Source organism: Artemia franciscana, chromosome 6, assembly GCF_032884065.1.
Source record: "Artemia franciscana chromosome 6, ASM3288406v1, whole genome shotgun sequence".
Lineage (NCBI taxonomy): Eukaryota > Metazoa > Arthropoda > Branchiopoda > Anostraca > Artemiidae > Artemia > Artemia franciscana.
Window position 1 is genome coordinate 4,422,217 of NC_088868.1, and position 24,956 is coordinate 4,447,172.

General features: G+C 34.3%; 1 protein-coding gene and 1 long non-coding RNA gene across 11 annotated transcripts in view; one reads left to right on the forward strand and one right to left on the reverse strand.

Annotated features, from left to right (window-relative positions):
- Positions 1-23,251, forward strand: part of LOC136027933 (E3 ubiquitin-protein ligase DTX4-like) — a 161,156-nt gene extending 137,905 nt beyond the window's left edge. For 6 of the 7 annotated variants that reach the window (XM_065705392.1, XM_065705390.1, XM_065705391.1 and 3 more), the window contains exons 6-10: positions 1,855-2,146; positions 4,498-4,747; positions 12,202-12,341; positions 18,390-18,498; positions 20,906-23,251. In XM_065705392.1, the coding sequence (XP_065561464.1) occupies positions 1,855-2,146; positions 4,498-4,747; positions 12,202-12,341; positions 18,390-18,498; positions 20,906-21,109 (995 nt within the window). In that variant the 3' untranslated portion in view covers positions 21,110-23,251. The other variant, XM_065705396.1, reaches the window with a different exon arrangement.
- LOC136027937 (uncharacterized) overlaps positions 12,649-24,956 on the reverse strand; it is a 41,954-nt gene continuing 29,646 nt past the window's right edge. For all 4 annotated transcript variants that reach the window (XR_010617701.1, XR_010617704.1, XR_010617703.1 and 1 more), the window contains exon 3: positions 12,649-13,635. This is a non-coding gene — a long non-coding RNA (uncharacterized LOC136027937). The remainder of the gene's footprint in view (positions 13,636-24,956) is intronic.

Here is a 24,956-nt window from a genome sequence, read left to right on the forward strand (position 1 = left end):
CCTTGAAAATGAAAATGAGGACACAAATATGCTTTTTATGTTAATTTAATTATTAAACATTCTTGTTTTTTGGGTATTTTAGAAGAATTGAGCTTTTTGAACAAATTGACGTAAGGGTCAAAAATACATCTGTTGATTCAAAAAGATGGTGTGAAAGTATTCATAAAAAAATGGAACTACGGAAGGGGGATTCAGAAATAAGTTTGACATGTTTCCACTTTTAAATTAATTCGCCCAAGATAGCACAGATTGTAATTGTTATTTTTATCAAAGAAAATGAAAATGAGGACACAAATATACTTAGTGATGTTAATTTAATTATCAAACATACTTGTTTTTTGGATATTTTGTAAGAATTAAGCTTTTTGAACAAATTGACGTCAGGGTTCAAAATACATCTGTTGATTCAAAAAGATGATGTGAAAGTATTCATAAAAAATGGAGCTTTAAAGAACAAATTTAAGAACTGTGTAAATTCATGTATTCATATTTGAAGATGTATTCATATTTGGTGAGTGCAGTTGTGACGGTATTTGAGCCTCATGCCCTTGCTAAATCGTAATGTATATTGGTTTAAAGACTTTATATAAATGTGCCTTAAGTTTGATAATAAGACAATCCTCGTAGGCTCTTTCTGTTAATTTTCAATTTGTTTTGTTTGACTAGGCTACTTGTAAAGTTCTAGTACTGTTAATACTGGTTAATTTGACATAAGCCTAGAATTAGAATTTTTTTTCCAAAAAAAGATTAACTTTATAATGTGCAGAATAATTGCATTTAATGCATTTTGACTTCGATTCTACTGTACTTTACCCCTCTCCCCCTAATTAGGGCGTCTCAAGGGGGGGGGGCAAGCTGCCTCGAGTGGCTTTGCTGGGGATGCCACCGTTGGTGTTTTTATTATGTCGGAATTGGGAGGGACATAGTTATTTTTTTCCTGGGCGCCACTAACCCTTGAAGCGGTCTAACCCCTAATATGCAAATATATAACCCAAATTATAAATTTTCCCATGGGTTTTTCAGTTTCTTGATTTCGTCACAGTTGATTCAGTTTACGGATACACGGGTGGAAACAGGAGTGACGCGTGACAAAATCAATTATAAATATATGATTTGGGCTATATATTTGCACATTACGTGGGGTTTTATCTTTATCCTCATTTCCTACTCTTCATTACTGTAATATTTACTAAGTGTTGCCGCAAAGTTAGGCGACATCCTAAATGATTTGACCTGTACAAATTGTCACAAAGAGTGCATGACCCCAAATAAATGTTTTTTTTTTTTTACAATATACAGCTCAACTCAATCGCTATAGTTGTCAGATGTGCAAAGGCAAAAGATTATGCAGAAAATATTAAATATCATATTTTTTTTATAGATTTATGGCAGGGTGGTTTTTAAAACTTATTATTTTTGTATCAATATTTTTATACCATTTTAATTTCAACAAATTTATTAGAACTTTAATCCTCACCAGATTTTAGATTGAATTTACAACCATTTTCACTCCCTACCTACGACACATAATTGCCGAGGTTCCGTTTAAATTAGGGGTATTTCTTTGTTTGCAAGTTTATCGAAGCAACTTATTATGCACCCCCCCCCCCCTAAAGAAAATCCTGAATCCGTCCCTGTGGTTAAAACGTACTGACTTTATTGTTACATCTGTGACGTGCTTTTGAAATCCAACACGATATTCCTTATTTCTGGAGAGACAAATGTCTCGCCTTTTTAAAACCTTAATGGCTGTTAATCCCAGGAACAATTATTAGCCAGCAAGAATAGCAACGAGAGCCAAAATTGTTTACAGATAGTCTTCCTGTTATTCTTCATGTTCTTTTCCTTTTCTAGACGTAATTATAACGCTTGCAGACATAAAATCATCCAAAACTAAGAGGTTCATGGGCAAAATCACATCGCTCGTCAAATCTATATCTGTTCCGAACTCGCCGAAGAAAGGAAATCAGTCTAATACTGCTCAATCTCGCCAACCCTTGCCGGGTCCTCAAGATCTTAGCCAAGTACCCGGTCCTAGTGGGAGAAGGGTTAGGAGACCTAGTAGTGATACCATATCAACATACTTGAGCAAGGACTCTAGTGGAGTTGATTCAAACGAAAATTTGGTGGATCTTGACACTTCTAAGTAAGTTTTGGTAATTTTACATACCTTTTAGATCTGTCACTCCCCTAAACTCATTATTTACGTCTTTCTCGAGTTCTTCCTATTCCTACAGTCTATTAAATTAAGAAAAAGCAAGTTTTTTCAACTGAAATTATGGAGCAATATTAAAACTCTAAACGAACATACTTTACTCCGTTTATGAGGGGGTGGGCTTCCTCTTCCTCAATACCCCGGTGTTCACGCTAACGTTTTTAAGCACTTTTGAAAAGTTAGCTATCCTAATTAAACAGTCCTTGTGTTTCAAGATTAATTCTTTAAGAATTTGGACAAAAAATGCAACTTTAGCGTGAAGAGCGGGGTATTAAGAAGTTGGCGACTCCGCTCCCATACGACAATTATTTCTCTTCTTTTCAAGTTTTAATGTTGCTCCGTACTTTCAGTCGAAAAAACTTGTTTTTTTAATTTTATTTTCTGATCGTTTTTCAAATAATGCCGGGAAACCCACCTCCCCCTCCTTGGAAACTCCTCCGCCTCTAAGAAAACTTATTGTTTTTTACGATTTTGCTATCTTTCATTTCTACCCGTTTTTCACTTTTCTAAATTCGAGTTTCTAGTTTCTAATGAGTTTTGGTCATGGTTGTAACATTAACTGTAACCCAGTAAAAGACGAACTACAGCACATAGTAACTGAACTTTAAGTATCCTTCTGACTGAACGTTTTTCAAACAGTAAGCTGTATAAAAATGTGGTTCTGTCCTGCTTTAATGAGAAAAAGGTTGAGGTGGCTAAGATATGCTTTGTGAATGAAGGAAGACAGATTGTCAAAGATTTTCCTTTTCGACCAACCATTTAGGGTCAAACGAAAAGTAGACCTGAACGGGGCGAGAGAAGGTCGTAAGGAAGAATTTAAGGGAAATTTACTTTAGGGCAAATAAGAGAAATTTACTCTTCCATACAATACAAGGAATCGCCGCTCATGTTATCGATGAGTATCAAGCTTGGTTTCGTCCAGGACAATATTCATTGATTATCGACTGGCCTTTGACCTCCAATGGAGGAAAGGTCTTTTTTATATTCTAAAACACCAAGGTGTCCCAGACGAAGTCGTCAAAATCGTTGAAGACATGTACAAAAAGTTCAAAAGCCAAATTCTGACTACCGGTGGACTCTCTGATGAATTCTCGACAGCTTCTGGAGTCCTACAGGGATGCATTCATCCCTGAATCTGTTCAACCTATTTCTGCATGCCATCCGCTGGATGTGTTCTGTACACACCTTCTGGATATGTGACGGAAATAGGTGGGATCCTGCTTGACAAACTAGCGTGCGCTGATGATATCGATCAGCTAGCTACGACCCCCCAGGAACTCTAAAGACAGGCAGACAGAAAGTCATAGTTAACCCCCCACAGACACCACAAACCCCCCTACTGTAATAATTGATGGTGAGCAAGTGGAAACAGTAGATCGATTTCTTAATCTTAGCAGTCTATTAACGGCTGATACTTGCCACACTCGATAGTAAACGCCGCCTAGCCCTTTCCAGCTCTAGTTTCAGAAGAGTCTCAAAGAGTCCAGCTACCTTTTGAACCATCTGAATACTCACATTTTTTAACAGCTTGATTATACCCATTGCCCTGTATGGTTGTCAAACATTGACAATAAAAGTGAAAACGAGCGTACCCATCTGGCATTTGAAATGAGATGACCGGATAGCGAAGATTAAATACAATGACCGTGTTGCAAATGAAGAAGTCTGTAGTAGACTAGATTCACCAGACATGATCCTAAGCCCGAGTTAGATGATAGCAACTACGCTGGTTTGGGTAGGTCAAGAGAATGGACCCTTCTCGACTATACAAGTTTTCGTTCGAAGGGACTGATGAAGAGTGTCGATTACGAGGAAGACCTCTTAAGAAGGGGATCGACAACTTTTATTGACAAACACCCAACTGTCCAGAACTGCACCTGACCGAGCAACATATCAAGCACCGGTCCATGAAATTTGGAAAGGAGTGGCTCCAAAACTTCCCATGAGGATGGGTGGGACTTAAGTTAGCAAGCTAGTAAAGAGAGAGGCTTTGTATAAATGGGATGGAGGAGGAGCGTGCGTAGCTGTGTTGGCCTCAGGTGGCTTGGTGCTGCAGTGAGTTTTTGATAGCTGTAGTAGTATTAGTATATCCAGTATCTGTCTTGTATATTTATTTTTAGCACGTGTATTTATTTCATTCTCTTGTCCCTCATGTCATATATATTTCTAGTGATTTTGCTTATTTTTATTTTTTTTGTAAAAATATAATGATAAGCTTGTAAAAACGAAATTTTATCTTGTATAAAACACTTATATTTTACTTATATTTTTTTCTTTTTAAGAGACCAGACAATGTCTACCAGATCAGCACAGAATAAGCGACTGGCTGCACCAGATACCAAAAATGATATTCTTAGAACCTCCTCTTATGTAGTTGAACCGCCTGATGCTGATTGTGCTATCTGTTACTGTCCACTTGCAGAAAAAGGGGGCTATACTCGTCAAAAAGATTGTCCTGTTGAGCTGAGCCAGTGTGGACACGTATTTCACCTTTGCTGTCTAGAACAAATGGCACATGATCAAATTAACCAGGTATGATTTTTTTTTCTAAGGAAGGGTTGTTAGGCTAACTATGTTCAATGCTTTCAGGGAATTTTTTCCTGACAGCCTCAGGAATAATACTTAGGAATCAATCAGTTAGGAATCAATCAAAAAAATACAGAGCATTAGACTCCTACAAAGACCTGTGAGAATGAGAGACTAAACATAACAGTAAATAATAATACTAAAATCAAACAGCAGGACACGAAAAAAAAAGTATTAAACAACAACTACAAACACTATCATGCTAATCAAAATAAATGAATTAAACAAATTGAAAAGGTAATATAGAGGGGAAAAGAGAAGGGAGGCGAAAACTAACTCTTTAGGCATAGGAATTGGCAGGTTAACTATTTTTTAAATTGCCCATAAGAATGACATACCCGAATTTTAACTGGTAGGGGACTCAATATAGAGGCACAACATAGAGCTGAATTAAAATCTGATCTTGTGGTTTGTTTTGGTTTTATGAATAAAAATGCTCATGTCATTTCTGAGAGAAAAAGAAACACAAGGTTCCTTTCATAGTTCAGAATTTAAAAGATATAATGGTTTGAAGAAGTTAGGGACGTTTGTCAGGAATGAAGTGACAAACGGTAAATACTAGGGACGACATTTTCATGCCCAAAATCACGGGTGGGAATCAATTGGCATTCCTTGCAAAATCAAGTTTTGAGTGCGAGGTTCAGCGTGTAATGCCAAGTTATAGCGAACACTATCATAAATGTTTTTTGAAAAGTTGCCATATCCAAATATGGCAACAGGGTTGATACGCTAAACATAATACACCCAAACATAAACCTTTTCTTGGGGGGGGGGTCTATAATTTGGATATGGAAAGATGATAATGTTCAGGGCACAAACGGTCAAATCATTAGAATAGGTCTATCACGTCTTTAGTAAGGTGGAAGAAATAGAACACCTTAGATAAAGCTTGATTGAGATTGTTAAACACAATCAAAAATCTAAGAGACCTAATCAAAGGCTTTAAAAATAAGAGAGAGTTTACGTCCTTCCTTCGTCCCTAGGTGATGTAATGCTTGGATGGTTTTTTACATTTTATTGATTATACACGTCTTTGACTTTCTAAAGTGGCTGATGTAGTTTTTTTGTATATTGATCATATTTATAATAAAAGTGTATCTCTCTGTCTCTCTCTAATACTACTGTAATTCATGCAATAACAATCTTCCCTAATAGACTGCTCAATGCTTCCACAACGAGAACTACCAAAGTATACATCAGCTGAGAGATATTTTTAAATGATAGTCAAATGAATAATTTTGATGAATATCCAGATATACCAGTGAGGAGAGTGGGAGAGGGTAGGGGTGGTATTAGGTGGTGGGGCAAATTGGAGGAGGTGGGGAAATGTTGTGCTGCGGGAACAATACTTTGGTTTGTCTTGTTATTGTCCCTTTGGTAATTTCTGTTTATCACGAGAAAGTGGTCAATGTGTAACCTCTTTGAGGTTTACGAAAAATTTGGTCCTTAGACCGATTGATGGATACGGTATTACGTTCTGGAAATGAACGTATAATTCTTCCTGGGATCCAAAAAGGATGGTTTTGCTTGTCCTTAAGAATATTCTTTGAATAGTGGTAAAATTACTGAATATGATTTATTGTTTTTTTTTTTTCTTTTTTTTTTTGCAAAACTTCGTTCTAAAAATAAACTGTTTTGAAACTTCATTATCTTTTAATGAAGTGCACCATGATAATGATTTTTTTAATCATTATTAAAATCATTAATAATCAAAATTAAAATTTTGAATTTGGTAGATATACCAGTGAGAAGCTACAGCAAAATTAGTTTTTCACCTCACCAGGTTGCTCGCTAACCTTAAATTTGATGAGAATATTTCTTGAAATTTATGTTAAAAATAATATGAGGAAAATACTTGTTGACGCTGAGTATACTTTCCATGCCAAAGCTCATTTGTTTTTTGTTAAATTAAGTTTAACGTTATATTTATTGTCATACGTTATAGTTTAGCGTTACATGTTCAGGAAATGAAGTTGATTTCTCATGTATGATGGGACATTGTTAGCGTGTTTAGAAAAACGCCATCTTGGGATAATTAATTCGAATTAGTTAGATAATACAATCAGAAATGAAAAATTTAACATTATCAAAAAATGAAGGGAGGAACGAACAAACAGTTTATCTGATGACGACGATCACTGTGTATATGATCGAAATATCCAGACACTTTGTCCTTGTTTTCTCTTTCTAATAAAATGGTTTATCCCTATTTGAACTGTTAGTTGTACGTCATGGATAGGCAGTGGTGTCTTCGAAAATACTTACAGGTTGTCCAAAGCCACCACGAATGTGTGAATGCACAGGACTACATTCTAAGACTGGCCACGCTGCTATAGATATACAGTTCAAGGCTGTCTCCTCCTCCCAGTATTTGACTGCTACGGGAGAGGGATGTTTAACTGCATTTGCCCACGTTTTGTCACCTAGACATTGTGCACACAATGGCAAATGCAGGACATTTGCCTGGACATTTGTCAGATACGATGTATCTGTGGAACATTCACCTGTGGTTGTCGCTTTCCACAGCCAATTGAAGATAGAAAAAAATGCTGAACCCTCACAACTGAAGAAGTTGCGGAATTTTAAGAGAGATATTCCCACGAATATACAAGTCGAAGGCAGTATTTATTAGGAATATGTTTCACATCTTTCTCGATATCAATTTATCATGGCATATATTAGTTACTTATTAAAAAACTTATAAAAATTCCTGACAAAAAAAAATTGAAAAAAAACAGACATTTTCCTGTGGCCGTGATCATACATAGGACAATTTATTAATACAAACGCTTTTTCAAGGTCTAATAGTCGATTATCTTAAAATGTTAGTCAATGAAGCAAATTTTTTCTGGTGAGAAGTTCAGAGTCCTTCGCAGTATCGTGGCAGAAAAATTGCAAAAATAATGACACAAGAAAAACATTAATTGCCCTAAAAATTCCTGCGAAGAACATAAACCGCGTATAACAGATTATTTTAATGTCCTTCAGGCTTCTAAAATCTGAACGTTATTGGATGATATGTCCTAAATAATAATGTTTTATTTCATTTTTAACTCCTCAAAGGTGCAAAGGATTATCTACCGTGTGGACTCTTTTATGTAACAAATTTCAGGCATGTTTAAGGGAATGTTTCAGAGAAATATGAAATTAAACCTTTTATTATTTCCCTTTTTTATAGCAAATATTCATGATGATTTCCAGTGCCGGGTCTAGGACTTTAATTCGAATGAGGAGGGTATAAAAAAAATTCTACGAAACGCAACAAAAAATTTTCACAAGTTACTTTGTTGCTTTTTTACAAGCTGAGCAGAAATTTATGGGGGAGATTCGAAGTGGGTAAATCGATCTCCCCCTCCCCTGGATAAGGCCCTGCTGACGTCTATAATTTCTTTCCTAATTTGGAATAATTAATGGAATATAAAAAAATGTCCTAAAAACTCTTTTTTCCTGTGGGACTTAAAAGAAAAAAATAATAACTATAATTTTTTTTAATCTGGTTTTCAAAATGGACTCGAAAGTGAGAAATTTTGCCGAAAGTTTTTCTTCAGAATCTTATGAAAAATAGAGACAATGAAAGGCGGTTAACGGCTTGGAATAGGAATAACTTAATCTTGTTTTCATCAACTAATTGCCTTCTTTCAGTTTTTTTATTTATAACTTGAATCAATTTGATAATTATATCACGTAAAGAAAAAAAAAATGTTTTCTATATTAATGCCTTTTTTGAAAACAAATTATTGATCTGTTTTATTTTATATATTTATTACATAGAAATATTCATAGAAAGATTATCTAAGGCATCGATTGCAGTTGAGGTAGGGTCTAAGACCTTTCTGGGAGTCAATCTAAACTTATTTAAATCAACTGCTTTCGAATATGATAGTTTATTAATACATTTTATTAGAAGGGTCTGGTCAATATACAAGAAGACATTTAGCATGTGCTCCGGGGAAGGAGCAGATACAAAAGCTCTTGGGAGCACCTGTCTCCCTTGGAAATATTCGGGTGTTGCTCAGGGCTGTTGGTATGTCCATTTTCCTGCTCGAAGACCATGGTATCCAAAATAAATGATCGTTTTGATTTGGACTGCACATAGACCTTATCCGAAGCAATCTGAACCTCTTGCAATAATCCAAATGTGAAAATTGCGCAAATGTCATGTTGGGCTCCAATGCTACTTGATGACTTTAGCAGAAAGAAATTTCATTAAAATTTGTGAAAATAGGCGTTTTTTTACATGATTTAAGGGCTTCTGGCGAGGCTTTTTATATCCACTAAAACAAGATTGTGGACCCGCTCAAATTCAGCCCATGGTGAAAATCGTAAGAGTGATCGTACGAACCGAAGTTGCGAGCTCTAGCCTATTTTTTACGAGTTGGAAGTGGTTGATTCAACTCCAGAGAGTAGTCTGTTCAATTATGTACCCTCCCGTAAAAATAAATAAATAGGGGCTATTAATTCGCCCAGACCTTTTTGGAAGGAGTGGGTATTGCAAATGCTCTCCCACAGGTGATAACAATGTAAATAGCAAGAGTATTTTTATATTACTCATTCCAAATGTTTGTTTTGAAGATTTGTCAAACAAAACAATTAAAAACCAAGAGTGTTTTTGACAAGACAGATGTCAAAGGTGATAACCCGAAGGAATAGTTGTCAATATTACTCATACCAAATGTTCGTTTAGAAGATGTGTCAAACAAACCAATTAAAAATCAAGAGTGTTTTTGACAAGAGAGGTGTCAAAGGTCACAACCCGAAGGGGTGGCTGTCAAACAAACCAATTAAAATAAAGAGTGTCAAACAGTTCGTGGTAACGAACTGTAGTAAGGAGCGACCCGGTTCAATAGTAACCAAAACTCTAAAAAATGAGATTTTAATACCAATAGCTACATCAAAAGAATTGTATTTTAATGCTGATTTTAAATATATAAGTTTCATTAAGTTTAGTTTCATCGATCAAAAGTTGCGAGCTTGAGAAAATTTGTCTTATTTTTGAAAACAGGGGGAAACAACCCCAAAAAGTCATAGAATCTTAACAAAAATCACACCATCAGATTTAGCGTATCATAGAACCTCATTGTAGAAGTTTCAAGCTCCTATCTACGAAAATGTGGAATTTCGTATTTTTTGCCAGAAGGCAGATCACGGATGCGTGTTTATTTGTTTTTTTGTTGTTTTTTTCCCCAGGGGTGATCGTATTGACCATTTGGTCCTGGAATCTTGCGAGAGGGCTCATTCTAACAAAAATGAAAAGTTCTAGTGCCCTTTTTAAGTGACCAAAACAATTGGAGGGCACTTAGGCCCCTTCCCACGCTAATTATTTTCCCAACGTCACCGGATCAAAATTCTGAGATGCCATTTTATTAAGCGTAGTCGAACCTTATAACTAGGTCTTTGGGGACGACTTACTCTCCCACAGTCCCCGTGGGAGGGGCTACAAGTTACAAACTTTGCCCAATACTTATATTTAGTAATGGTGATTGGGAAGTGTACAGACGTTTTCAGGGGGGTTTTGTGGTTGGGGGGTGGGGTTTAGAAGAAGGAGATATGTTGGGGGAACTTTCCGTGGAGAAATTTATCATAGGGGAAGAAAATTTCCATGAAAGGAGCGCCGGATTTTCTAGCATTATTTAAAAAAAAAAAATATGAAAAAGTTTTTTCAACTGAAAGTAAGGAGCAGCATTAAAACAAAACGAACAGAAATTATTACGAATATGAGGGGCTCACCTCCTCCTAATACCTCGCTCTTTACGCTAAAGTATTTTTTAGTAATTTCAACTATTTATTCGACGGCTTTTGTGATTCAGGAGTCATTCTTAAGAAATTGGAACAACATTTAAGCTTTAGTGTAAAATGCGATATACTGACGAGGGGGTGACCCCCCCCCCCATATGCGTAATAAAAACATGAGAATACAGAAGTTTGTTACTTAAGCTAATTTGTAAGTTACGTATATCTTTTACTAATGAAAACATTCGTAAAAAAATAAAAGTTCTAGTTGCCTTTATCGGAGAGCAACTAGGCCTCCTCCCCCGCTCCTTTGTTTCTCAAAATCATTCGATCGAAACTATGAGAAGCCATTTAGCCAAAAAAAAAAAAAAAATGCAAATTTCGTTCTATTTAACCATCTGCGGAGAGACAAAATAAAAACATGCATTGATTCATAAACGTTCAGACATTAAATATAAAAAAACAAGTTTTTTAACTGAATGTAAGGAGCGACATTAAAACTTAAAACGAACAGAAATTGTTTCGTATATGAAAGGGGCTGCCTCCTTATCAACGCCCCACTCTTTACGCTAAAGTTTGACTCTTTGTCTTAAATCTACTTTTTAAATCAGTAAAAAACATTAGCTTAAAGAGCGGGATGAATTAATTATTCATCTGTGGAGAGACAAAATAAAAACATGCATTGATTCATAAACGTTCAGAATATAAATTAAAAAAAAAACAAGTATTTTAACTGAAAGTAAGGAGCGACATTAAAACTTAAAACGAACAGAAATTACTTCGTATATAAAAGGGGCTGCCTCCTTATAAACGCCCCCCTCTCTTTTACTGTTAAAGCTAAAGTTTTTTACTGTTTTAAAAAGTAGATTTAAGAGAAAGAGTCAAACTTTAGCGTAAAGAGTGGGGCATTGATGAAGAGGCAGCCCCTTTCATATACGAAGTAATTTTTTTCCGTTTCAAGTTTTAATGTTGCCCCTTACTTTCAGTTAAAAAACTTGTTTTTTACCTAAATTTTTGACAAGAGAGATGTCAAAGGTGACAACCCGATGGGGTGGTTGTCAATATTTTAGAAGATGTTTTTTACTTCCTCAACTTTGATTTCTATGTTTGGATTATGGAGGTTTTCTTGGCACTGGAACTTGAAGTTGTTATTCCCTGACCCTCGCTGCCACTTCAATTTTATCAATATATGTCGTCGTCCCCATTTAAGCTTAACCCATTTTTTTTTTAATTTACCAATATCCGGATATCTTCAAGTGCCAATACCTTTGCTGCATTCATTCCCTTGATTTTGTTCTATTTTTGTGCCTTTTTATCGATCTTTATATTTATTTCTGTCTATTTATTCTATCTATTTCTAACTCTTCTATCTGTTAATTCTATTATTTTTGTACTATCAGTATAATTTTTATAGACTGGTATTCGATGCCCTAGTTGCAAGGAGTTATATGGTGTTTACTCTGGGAATATGCCACACGGATCGAAGTGTGGTATTGGTATTGGCCACACGAAGTGCCAATACCTTTGCTGCATTCATTCCCTTGATTTTGTTCTATTTTTGTGCCTTTTTATTGATCTTCCTATATATTTCTGTCTATTTATTCTATCTATTTCTAACTCTTCTATCTGTTAATTCTATTATTTTTGTACTATTAGTATAATTTTTATAGACTGGTATTCGATGCCCAAGTTGCAAGGAGTTATATGGTGTTTACTCTGGGAATATGCCACACGGGTCGATGAAACACTATGTTCGAAGCTACAGTCTACCCGGATATGATGGTTACAAAACTATTGAAATACAGTATAAGTTAGTGTTCATTTTTAATGCAATATTAATTACTTGGGGCTGCAATTATGATTAATATTATTCAGTTTTATCCTCAATATATAGTAGTGTAAGGGAGTAACACGCTCACAAAAAACGAATAGAAAGCAACGAACCTAACAAGGCTTACATAAACTAGAAATTTTCTAATAATCAGGAAAAATTTGTGATATCTAGTAAAGCTGGAATTTATTTAATTTTTTTCCTAATAAGGGGTAAATTTCCAGAAACAACAAGAACTGAATGATTGCAGAAATTTTAATATAGCTTGACTTTTTTTTTTTTTGTATACATTTGAGAAAATGTGCTGGCTTGGAAACTATTAACACAACAAATATTTCTTAGGATTCATATGAAATAAAAGAATTTTTTAAATAAAGGTTCTTTAAAGTATTTAATGTTCTTTTTGTCTATGATATTGCTACCCGTTCTATAAAAATTGGGGTCTCCTAGAATGCTGTATACTAGCTATATATTTCCTTGAAAGCAGGGGTGCAATCTTCAAGAGCAATGTATTGGAACTGACTTAACAACAAAATATCATTAGAATTAACTGTATTAAGTGAACAAGTTTGAATATGCAGTGGATTTGGGAGAATAGCATTTATTCTGTTCCAACAATTCGAGTTTCGCAATTCCTCAAAAAAAGGTTTAATAATTTTCTTGAAACTTCAAAGGTCCTTCCTAAGGTCTTTTATACTACAGTTTTCAAACTTCAGCATTAAAAGAGCACCCACTTTCTCCCGTGAAGCCATCTTCTAGGGAAGGTTGGGCTAAAGTAAAGAGGTCTCAATGGGGTTGTACTTATTTTTGCATCAGGCTGAACTGTGGGAGAAAAGGGCGCGTTCAGAATGAAGATTTCAAAAGAAATGTTACTGGGCATGTTATATTGAATCGAAAGTTTTGCCATTTACGAGGGACCACAGCTGGTCAGAAGAAATTAAAGGCTTATGTACAAAAGGACTCTCTGATTATTCATTTTAATTTTTTTTAATTTGAGTAAATTGTTATCATCCCTTCAGTATATCTTCTGGTAGGCTTGGGATATAGAAAACGAAAACAACAGAGCATTAGCCTAAAATTTTGGGAAAAGGACAACATCACTACTTTGACCAACAAAGATATTTGAATAGACATCAAAGCTGTTATGAATCAAATCTCTTACATGATCAGCTTTTGACATAACTCTATTAGTACAAAAAATATGAAGAAAAACATCAAATTGAAAACGGATCTTCTCAGTTCTCTGTATGAAACAGCTGTCTACCTTGCTCATCTATAAAATAAAAATAGTATCAAATTATGTCACTAAAACAGGCGAAACAAAAGTGTTGATATAGCTATTTAAAACTAGAATAATGAAGGTGAAACAAAAACAGAGACAGGCGGAACAGAAGAGGACTAAGAAACAGAACTAGGAACAGGCGAAACACAAACAGAGACAGGCGAAACAGAACAGGACTAAGAAACAGAACTAGGAACGGGCGAAACAAAAACAGAGACAGGTGAAACAGAACAGGACTAAGAAACAGAACTAGAAACAGGCGAAACAAAAGTGTTCGTACAGCTATTGCAAACTAGAATAATATTGTCAAATACAGAGAAAGGGGTATGAGGAAGTTCGGATGTTACATGTGAAGATGAGCTGCTAAGAAGAAATGAAAGGCTTATGTACGAAAGGACTGTCTAATTATGAATTTTAAAATCATTATTTTTTAATTTGGTAAATTGAATTAAAGGACAAATTTGAAACTTGGAGTAGGTTTTACAATGAAAAAAAAAATGAAAAGTAATGCAAGCAGGGATTAAAATGAAGAGGTTAAAAGGACGAAATTAACAAAATTACCTTAACTGCTGTAATTATTCCACCTGCTTGAAACTTCTCAAGGTTTTAGAATGTAATTTGTTCGTTTCTGGAAACTAAATAAACTATTCCAAAAATGCTGATTGACTTTTTTTACCGTTTTGTCTTTTCGTGAATGATTTCTTAGAACACACTGGCTAAGCATGACAAAACAAAAAATATCATGAAGAAGAAAAAAGGAGGGATAACCATAACCAGTGAAAAAAAAAGAAGAATACTCTGGAAATATTTCGATCAAGACCTTGGCTCAACCTACCACTATGCAAAGTTAAAGAAAAAAAGTAAAAATACATTTGAAAGTCCTTGAAAACTAACGGTGTAAACATGACAAAGCGAAAAACCTAACGAAGAAAAAAGAAAGGATAACCATAACCAGTAAAAAAAAGAAGAATACTCCAGAAATATTTCGGTTAAGGCGTCGACTCAACCTACCACTGTGCAGAATTAAGACAAAAAAAAGAAAAGTAAAAATTCATTTGAAAGTCCTTGAAAACTAGCCTAAAAGTTAAGCTTTGAAAACTAACAGTGAAAACGTAACAAAATGAAAAACGTTTTGTCATGTTACTATCGTTACTTGAAATATTGTACCCCTTTTTTCTATATTTTTGTGTCATTTTATTTGTAAAGGGAAAGGCACTGTGGTCTAAGAAATTAATTTAATTAAAAATACATTTGAAAGTCCTTGAAAACTAACCTAAAAATCAAACTTTGAAAACTAACAGTGAAAACAGATGCTACTTTTTATGGATTAAATAAACTCTATTAACTCTACTTTTTAAAACAGTAAAAGACTTTAGCGTAAAGAGCGGGGTGTTGATGAGGAAACAGCCCCTTTCATATACGAAGTAAATTCTGTTCGTTTTAAGTTTTAATGTCGCTCCTTACTTTCCGTTAAAAAAACTTGTTTTTTTTTTATTTAATTTCTGAACGCTTTTGAATCAATGCACGTTTTGATTTTGGCTCTCCGCAGATGAATAATTAGAACGAAATTTGCATATTTATTTTTTCGGCTACATGGCTTTCTTTTTTGATCGAAGAGAAAAAAGGAGCGGGGGAGGAGGCCTAGTTGCCCTCCGATTTTTTGGTTACTTAAAAAGGCAACTAGAACTTCTAATTTTTTTACGAATGATTTTATTAGTAAACGATATACGTAACTTACAAATTAGCTTACGTAACGAACTTCTGTATTCTCATGTTTTTATTCACCCCCTCGTCAGTACCTCGCTCTTTACACTAAAGCTTAAATTTTGTCCCAATTTCTTAAGAATGACCCCTGAATCACAAAAGCCGTAGAATAAATAGTTGAAATTACTAAGAATACTTTAGAGTAAAGAGCGAGGTATTAGGAGGAGGTGAGCCCATCATATGCGTAATAATTTCTGTTCGTTTTAAGTTTTAATGCTTCTCCTTACCTTCAGTTGAAAAAACTTTTTCATATTTATTTTTTCATTGTTTTTTTCTTAAATAATGCTAGAAAATCTTGCGCTCCCTTCATGAAAATTTTCTTCCGCCATGAAAAATTCCTCCAAGAAAAGTTCCCCCAACATATCCCCCTCTTATCAACCCCCCCCCCACAACCTAAAAATTCCCCGGAAAACGCCTGTACACTTCCAAATAACCTTTACTATGTGTAAGCACTGGTCAAAGTTTGTAACTTGTGGCCCCTCCCATGGGGGCTGTGGGGGAGTAAGTCGTCCCCAAATACATAGTTATAAGGTTTTTTGACTACGCTGAAAAAAATGGCTATCTCCGAATTTTGATTTAGTGACTTTGGGAAAATAATTAGCGCGGGAGGGGGCCTAGGTGCCCTCCAATTTTTTGGTCGCTTAAAAAGGGCACTAGAACTTTTCATTTCCGTTAGAATGAGCACTCTCGCAAGATTCTAGGACCACTGGGTTGATACGATCACCCCTGAAAAAAAAAACAAAAAAAAACACGCATCCGTGATCTGCCTTCTGGCAAAAAATACAAAATTCCACATTTTTGAATAGAGGAGCTTGAAACTTCTACAATAGGGTTCTCTGATACGCTGAATCTGATGGTGTGATTTTCGTCAAGATTTTATGCCTTTAAGGGTTTGTTTCCCTCTATTTTCTAAAATAAGGCAAATTTTCTCAGGCTCGTAACTTTTGATGGGTGGGACTAAACTTGATTAAACTTATATATTTAAAATCAGCATTAAAATGCGATTCTTTTGATGTAGCTATTGATATCAATGGCTATTTTTGGTGATTAGAGTTTTAGAGTTTTGGTTACTATTGAGCTGGGTCGCTCCTTGCTACAGTTCGTTACCACGAACTGTTTGATGATGGTACTTGTAAAAAATTCAACCTGTCTCCTTACTTAAGCCAATTTATAACTGATCACAGCCTCCTAAATTATTTCCTGCACCGAATTGGGAAAAGTGACACTCCACTCTTCTCGTTTGGTGGTGTTGAAAATTGTTATCGCCCCCTCTTTGAATGTGCTAATTATTCTTCCTTGCTTTTGGTACATTGTTTAAATGAGCTGTTAATCTTCTTTCCTTTTGATTTGTGTTCGCAAAGTGTCTGTTAACTTACTCGGTCTTTGGTCATTCAATTTTTCAATAGTACAGTCCGATTTAATCGATGTTTATAGTTGATTTTTAAATTGATACTATTTAGATCGTAGTCCTTTTTCTCTTTTCTGTGTTTTGTTGTGTTTATTTCTCTTTTTTAGTGTCATTTTACAGTTTTTGTTGTTGTAGATGTGAATTACCGGGTTTCCAGTGCAGTCAGTTATAAATTATCTATCTATTGTATTTATGATTGTATTTCCAGACAGTTTTGAGTACTCGTTTGACTCTCCATATATCAATAAGGTCATTTTGGCTTTTTTTTGCCAATTTTGTGGTCATTTTGACAATTTTGGCTGTGTCAGAAATTTTGTTTGGTCTTTCTCCTAAAGTTGTAACAAAACAAAGGCTAAGATGCCTTGCCTAAATTTTAAGGATGAAGGATAACAGACCGCCAGATTGAGGTTAAAGAATGAACCTGTGAATAGATTAGGGTGCAGGAGGGTTGTGAGAAGGTGTGCTGGCCCCCAACAGCTTGATGCTGCAGTAAGTTGTTAGTAGTAGTAGTTATAGTAGCTGTTAATCGCTTTGCTAAAACATTAAAACAAAAGTGTTTTATTTTCCACCTGACTTGTAAACATTTGAACTGTATTATTATTTGAGCATGGAAAAGCAGAATAATAACGTTAAAATGAGTCTTGTTTTCATTAAGGTGGTGTAACGATGGGACGGGGATAATGGGGGTGTTATTCTTAGTTAAGTTTACGTTTTTATTTTCACATTCACAAATGAATAAACTAAACAAAACGTATGAAGGTTTGCGTAGGCAAACGTATGGTTTGCGTAAGGTTTACGTAGGCAAACGTATGGTTTGCGTAGGTTTGCGTAGGCAAACGTATGGTAGGCAAACGTAGGCCAAACGTATGAAGGAGGCAACATATGAAGGTTTGCGGTCACACGAAAGTCCACGTAATTACTTACCTATTAACTCAACTATTTACGAAAAACCTCAACCATTTAATTAAAACTATTACAAATAAACCAGAAATTAATAAACTATAACCCATATATTGCAAAAAATAACTGAATTAAAAATTGAAAATGAAAACATAAAAGAAAAATAATAGCAAATCCAGTGTCCATCACTCTTTAATACTCAACTTAGTCCCTTATTATTTATGGTCATTTCTTTTTTATTTATGTTTTAGCTTTCCTCTTTATTTTGATATTTTGATTAATACTTTTAGATTAATTTCGGATGAGATCAGTATGGTTGAAGAATCTGATTTCAGGCTGGATGAAATTTTAAAGACCGGGTATAAATTAAGAATTTACCAAAAATATTAGATTTGTTGGAAAATGACGGATAGAATTTTAAGGTTTGTAAGGCTAACACTGGAAAGTGTACAAGACGATTTGAGTTTTCACTGCAATCTCTATTCAAGAATTTCTTTGCCTTTTCATTGCAAAACTATCATTGGCCTTATGGAGGAGGATTCTTCATCTAAAATTTGGGCCACTTCTATGGTTACATATTATTTTTTTCTTTACCTTTCTCCTTATACTTCTTACTTTCTATTTCTGTGCAAAATTTGTCCAATGCGTTCTGTTAAAAGATTTTTCTCCATAGTTTCAAAGCTGGAACTCAGGGACCTGAACATCCCCATCCAGGACGTCTCTATTATGCCACTGGGTTTCCAAGGACTGCATATCTACCTGATTCACCAGAAGGACAAACGGTTTGTTTTTGTTTTCTAAGTTTAACTGCTTTCTAAAATGTTCATCTGTCTTTTTTATGTGATTTAGTGCCTTATCATTGTTGTAATAAGCAGCACTACAAAAATAAATCACTGTCTAAATCAGATTATAATCCGCTGTAATTAGAACTGATAGTCAATAAATATACATTAGAGAAATGAGCGAATTCCTCTAAAGGAAACCCCAAGGGTCTTTTTGCTAGAGGAAGAGATTCTCAATGCGACAAAATACATCTTTGGAAATCATTTTAGGTAAAATCCTACGTTCGCTACTTTTTGCTACTTTGAAAGGGGTTAGGTTAGGAAAATGAAACTTTCAGGATAAGTCTACAGGCTAAAGTGTGTCCCGGGAAGTTATTTTGAAGTACCTGCCTCCACTCCTTCTCCCTCTAGAGGACCCTGATCTTTGAAGACATTTAAAAATCTTTGTTTTGTAAAAGTGAAACCTTGCAAAATAAATTTTCTGCTTTAATGAAGTACAACAAAACTGTTTTTAGGCTCACAACTTAGCTCAATCCCAATTTATGAGGTTCCAAAAATCTGAAAATACATTTCCTAAATTTATAAGAAAAAAAAACATTGATCTGGCTTGAAATTCTACTCAAATAACAGGAATTGCATTTTCAGAACTAAAACCAGAGAAAAAGAAACTTATAACTGAAAATTAAGGTAAAATGTTGTTTACTCGTAATTTCAGTAGTTGTAGACCTGTCAAGTAGTTAAATTTCTAACAAATCAGAACTAACAAATCAGAAGAGGTTTAACATAGAAGCTTGGCATTTCCTTCCCAGAGTAGGTTTTTGGTCCTGGATTTCCAAGATAGGAAAAGCAGCTAAACTAAAATTTTACCGTGTCATTTTTTATTGTTGACGCATGACAAATAGCAAAATAATATAATTAAAAAATAAAAAATAACCGAGAAAACGAGGATTATACAAGCCAGTGAATGGACAAGAAGTGGAAAAGATACAATCAGTTATTTCGGCAAAGATTTCCAGAAAGCCCTTCCAAGGGCTAAAAAAAAAAAAATAAAACTAAAGATTTTGGAGTAAACTCAAACAGAGCAGAAGAAACTCTGAATCAAACAAGCAAAAACCATGACCGAATAAATGAAAGACTATTTACAAATTAGATTAGGCAAAAAAACTCTAGCCTTAGATTGTATTTTGTTATCTCCATTGGAGTTCTCCCTCCTGGTCGGTGGCACGTTTATAGCTACACCTAAAGCTGTATTTTCTGTTTTTTTTAAAGTTATTGTTTTTATTTTGGTTATTTTAGTTTCTAATAGTGTTTTCTTGTGTGTCATGAAATAAGTGTTAACATGCCTATAACTTTTGTGTTGAGTTGGTCTTATTGCTATTTACTTTTTGTAAAAAAAAAAAAAAAAAAAAAAAAAAGGCCACTGGACCATTCTAAGGTCCTATCGTGGTTGAAAGTTGTGGTTCCGACCTTGCAAATAGCGAACCATTGTCCGTAATAACCAGAAGTTTGAAAAAGCGTTTGGAAAACAAAAAACTGTAAACTGAGTGAGAATCGCCATTTTTAGTAGATTCCGTAAGGGTAACTGTTATTTTGCCTAATCTTAATAGCAAAAGTTTATAAATTTGTAAGGAAATGCTCTCTTTACTGAACCCGAATCTGTCAACTTGCCCCAAAATTCGCCCTCTTGTAACCTTTTCTTTCATAAAATCAGCTGTACAAATATATAATGTTTTAAAAGTTGATTATTCAGCGAGAAAGAGAAAAAAATGTTTCGTAATTTAGCAATTAAGACAGATAAGTACTTGAATCAAGCCTTCACCTTACTCACCTATCCAATCACCTAGGACAAACGGTATAACCAAACATAATCAACCAAAAAGGAGGGTCCATGAAAATTTTATTCTGGAGACGTGGGGTTAGGGGATGGGAGGATTTTAACAGGGCAAAAATTTAGGCAGTTGGATTGAAAAATATTGAATGATCTTAGGAAGTGGAAAGAACATTGAGACTGTGGGTTTGAGGTCATGGGGCCAAAGTCCTCTTCCATGCAAACTTTCCTGATAGAGAAAACATGCTGCTCATTGGAAGAGCTTTTTTTAGGCTTCCCAAATGCCAGGCATTCTAGACCTTAGTGCAAGCCGTTAAGGCCTTAATGTATCATCAAAACTTAGCTCATTAATACATCAAGACCTTCAAGTTTTGGGGGTGGGGTAAGTTTCAAGAAAAGTCTCAAAACAGGTTTTTTTATTTTTTCAGGAAACACTGTAAAATCGATAAAAATAGCAGTCCCTCCTCGCACGTGTGTGTTTCTATACATTTTTTTTTTCTGATGGAAAGGACTCTAGGACCTTAGCTTTTTCTGGTTGATTCTACTTTATATTAATTTGTGATTACATTTTCTGTTCAGGCACTCAAGCTGCTTCAAACTGCGTTTGAAAGACGCTTAACGTTTACAGTCGGACGTTCCACGACAACTGGACGAGATGACGTTATTACTTGGAACGAGATTCATCATAAAACATCCAAAGATAATCGTAATGGACATGGCTATCCCGATCCCAACTATCTTCCGAACCTTTTCCAAGAGTTAGCCTCGTTCGGCATTATGTGAAAGAATTATTTTGGTTGTGTTTATATGTAGATGAATGTTTATGCAGCTTATCCGATTATTAAAAATGATATTGTGAGCAGGAATGTTGAGGGGAATACCACCTTGGAAACTCAGTGCTCACTCCCCCCCCCCCTCCCAGTAATATCCTCATGTGTGATGGAATTCCTAAATTGTAGCATAATATGGTTAATTCTTTTCCTTTAGCTGGTTAGTAGTCCATAAATTCATAGAACAAAACTTTCTTGCTATATCCATGCATCGGTATCATGTGCCTATGGTGGTATCATTATCATTCACCTAGTTAATTGCTGTATTTACTGTTATTATATAAAGATTCCTTTTTGTTTTAATATCTTATTAATAATCTAGCAAGATAACCATAATAGAATATTGAAGGTCCCACTAACAAAATCGTCAAAACTGTCAAGCTGAATTCAGAGTCTGACCAAATATATATTTGGTTCAAAACTTTTAAATATTTGGAACACTGAAAATAAGTTCAAATTGTTTGAATTGATAAAGTTGAAACGTTCATAACCGTAGATATGAAATTAGAAAAATCGTAGATTAAAGTTTTAATGAAAAAGAAGTTATTCAGCTTTTTGATGGATTTTTCTAAAGGATTTTCTAAATCCTTTATCTTTATTTTCTTTATTTTCTTTATTTTTATTTTTATTTTTTATTTTCTTTATTTTCTTTATTTTTATTTTCTTTATTTTATTTTTATCTTTATTTTCTACGGTTATGATGGAATTCTTTTAGAAAAATCGTAGATTAAAGTTCTAAAATCCAAATCTAAAAAGAATTAAATGTGGGTGATATATCTGAAAAAATAAGACTATAATGTATTTTAGACCAAACAGCGTAACTAGGTAAAGCTCCCTGTTGAAAGTGTTAAAAGCAGTTAAAGCAGTTAAAGTGTTAAAGCAGTAGTGGAAATGTGGATCCCCCTTGAAACTTCCATGAAACTTCTAGAAATTGTGGTCTTCAGGTATGAATCTAAGATGGTTCCAGGGGGTATTGTATTTCTTTGATTCTTTAACAATTATTGCTAGTTGGTCAGATAATTATTGCTTTGATCTCTTTTTACATTGCTGCCTATTTTAAAAGTGTAGGGTAGTAACTCATATCGAAGGTAAAATTAAAAATTATTAGATATTAATAAACGAAATTCTCAATTGCCTAAAAATAACATTAACCAGTTGTTGATCTTCCTTGTGTATTTTTTTCTTTGTTTTAAATACGATTAATTCGTAACAATATTACTCTTTTGGGGAGTTTTACTCCCCCTTTAAAATAGTGTACTTACTAATTGCCTGGTCAGTATTTCAAAGTGGGGAGAGTGATGTAGACTAAACTGCTTCATGATTTTCTGTGTGGTTCAAAAGTGTTATACTTATTTTTTCAACTTAGATTTCTTTTTGTAAGTTATCATTTTAGGTATACTTATTTCAGATATGTATATTAATGCCAGTTATATGTTTTGTACAAGAATTTGGGTATACAGATTTATTAGTGTTCCGAATCGTAGATTATTTGCAAGAAGATGGGAAACTGAGCTAGTAAATTAGCAATACATTAGCTTATGTTAGGTTTTAGATCTGCCAGTGCCACCAGAGGCACCTAGGACATCGAAAAGGTGATGCCAGTCTTCCCAATAGCTTCTACATCAATCTCCTCCTAGAGAGGTTGGATTGACCTGTGCAGCTGACATAGATCACTGGTACGCTCGTTGCGTGGTGTCTCTGAATTTGACTTTGCAACTTAGATGAGACAGAGATCTGATGAGATGGCAGCATCTCGATTAATTCTTAGGATTCCTAAAATAGATTGCAACAAGCATTCTGTTATGCATATTCTCTGTTTATGATTAAATAACAATGCACAAATTTTTACGTTTTCCTACAATATATATTTTGTCGAAAATTGATTATAGTTATCAAAACAAATTGAATGGTAATGCTTTAAAAATATCTATTGTATACGTCTACTGCTTGCGCTGGTATTACAAGGAGATAGCCTACGGCCCTCTCATCGCAAATAATCTTTGTGCTGAACGCTCCTAGGCCAAATATTTTTCGTTTTTCAATATGTAAAAAAAAAATTATTTTTGAATTGATTTAATAAATTTTATATATCTGATGTGTAGTTTTCTGTACGTCTAAGTTGATCAGACTTGGTAAATTCCTCCAGTAAACCAATTATGACTAGATAACAGGTGATACTAGTATAGGGTTAGTAAAACTTTGAAATGAAGATTTGACAACCTCTCAAGTTTTTTTTACTGTGTCTGGTACTTAAAAAAGATTTTTGATATCCTGAAAAAGATTTTTGATATCCTGAAAAAGAGACATTCAATTCCTTAAAGAGTTTTTAGTCATATTCAGTCCAAGAAAATTATTTTTCTTTTTAACGCAGGTATCAAATAATGAAAAAAGATGTACCGTTCAATTCCCTGTTCGTGGTATCTGAAATCGTTTTAGTAAAATTTCACCGTGAATGAGACATTACTGTACCCTCAGCACCCATTTATGCAATCTCAGACATAAAAACGTCTAATACATTTAAAATTGGGATTTTTGACTGAATTTTTGCTTTTTTTCAAAAAGTTTCAAATTCGGATTTGTTACCAAGAAGAGCTCAAAGAAGTTTGGTGTGAAAATGCCATCGAAAGTTGTCAAATCTTTATTAAAAAAAATTCAACGCCATTGTACTAAGTTTATGTGTTATTAAGGCATAATTGGTGTATTAAAGAATTTTTAGACCAATGAGGATTTGCCAGTGAATTAGAAACTAAAAAATTTGTTTAGTTCAAATTAGTGCTAGTTAAATCTCGGTATTTGTTATATTTCATTGTGAATGGGCCTTAAATATGGCAGAAAATTCTAAGAAATATCACCATTCATTTTAGACCGGTTAAGTAGCAAGTACCATGTAACAATTAAAGCGGTGCGAATTATGTTTTTTTTTTTTTTTTTTTTTTTTTTTTTTTAGTGGGACCTGGTTCAGCCATGAACATGGTTACACCCCTACAAAAAGACCAAAAGTATAAAGTAAGTTCAAATTCTAGAATTGTAAGAAAAGGTAAGGCTTTTCCACTATTTGTTTTAAAGATTTGCATGTTAATTTTTTTTTCAACGATGACTAAAAAAATCTATTTAATATTAATAATAAACCTATTTAATAAAAATAAAAATATTAAATTTAATTTAAATTTAATATTAAATCTATTTAATATAAAGATTTTGTTGTTTTTTTATGGAAATTGTAAGTAAAAGGTATACCCCTTGGGTAAATACCAAGGGGTAGGCTATACAGGCCATTCATACCATGTATGGCGATGCTATACATGGAAATGATGATATTGAGAAAAGTGGTACATTGGGACTTGGCTCATGCAAGAACTTTTTTCCGCCCCTACCGAGAAACCAAAAATACTTAAGATAGTTCAAATTCTGCAATTACAACAAAAGTTCAATAATTTTTTATTAATTTTTATAACCTTTGAGGGTTTCGGATTTTTTATTTCTCTTCAAATGAAGATACAAAAAAAAATATTTCTAAAAATTACTGCTGCTACTACCAACGACTCACCGCAGCACCAAGCCGCCTGAGGCCAAGACAGCTACGCACGCTTAATTTTAAAAACTGAGAAAGGTATTTATTTTTATTTTCCCCGTTTTCTATAAAATAGCAGGGGGGAAATCCGGCTGGGTCGGATAAAAAGTGACATACCGGCCATTTCATTACATCGACGTGAGTTATGTTATTGAGGAAGGTAGCACATTGGGACATAACTCAGGCAAGAACAGTAAATTCGAATGATTCTCGTGACTGACAAAAATAC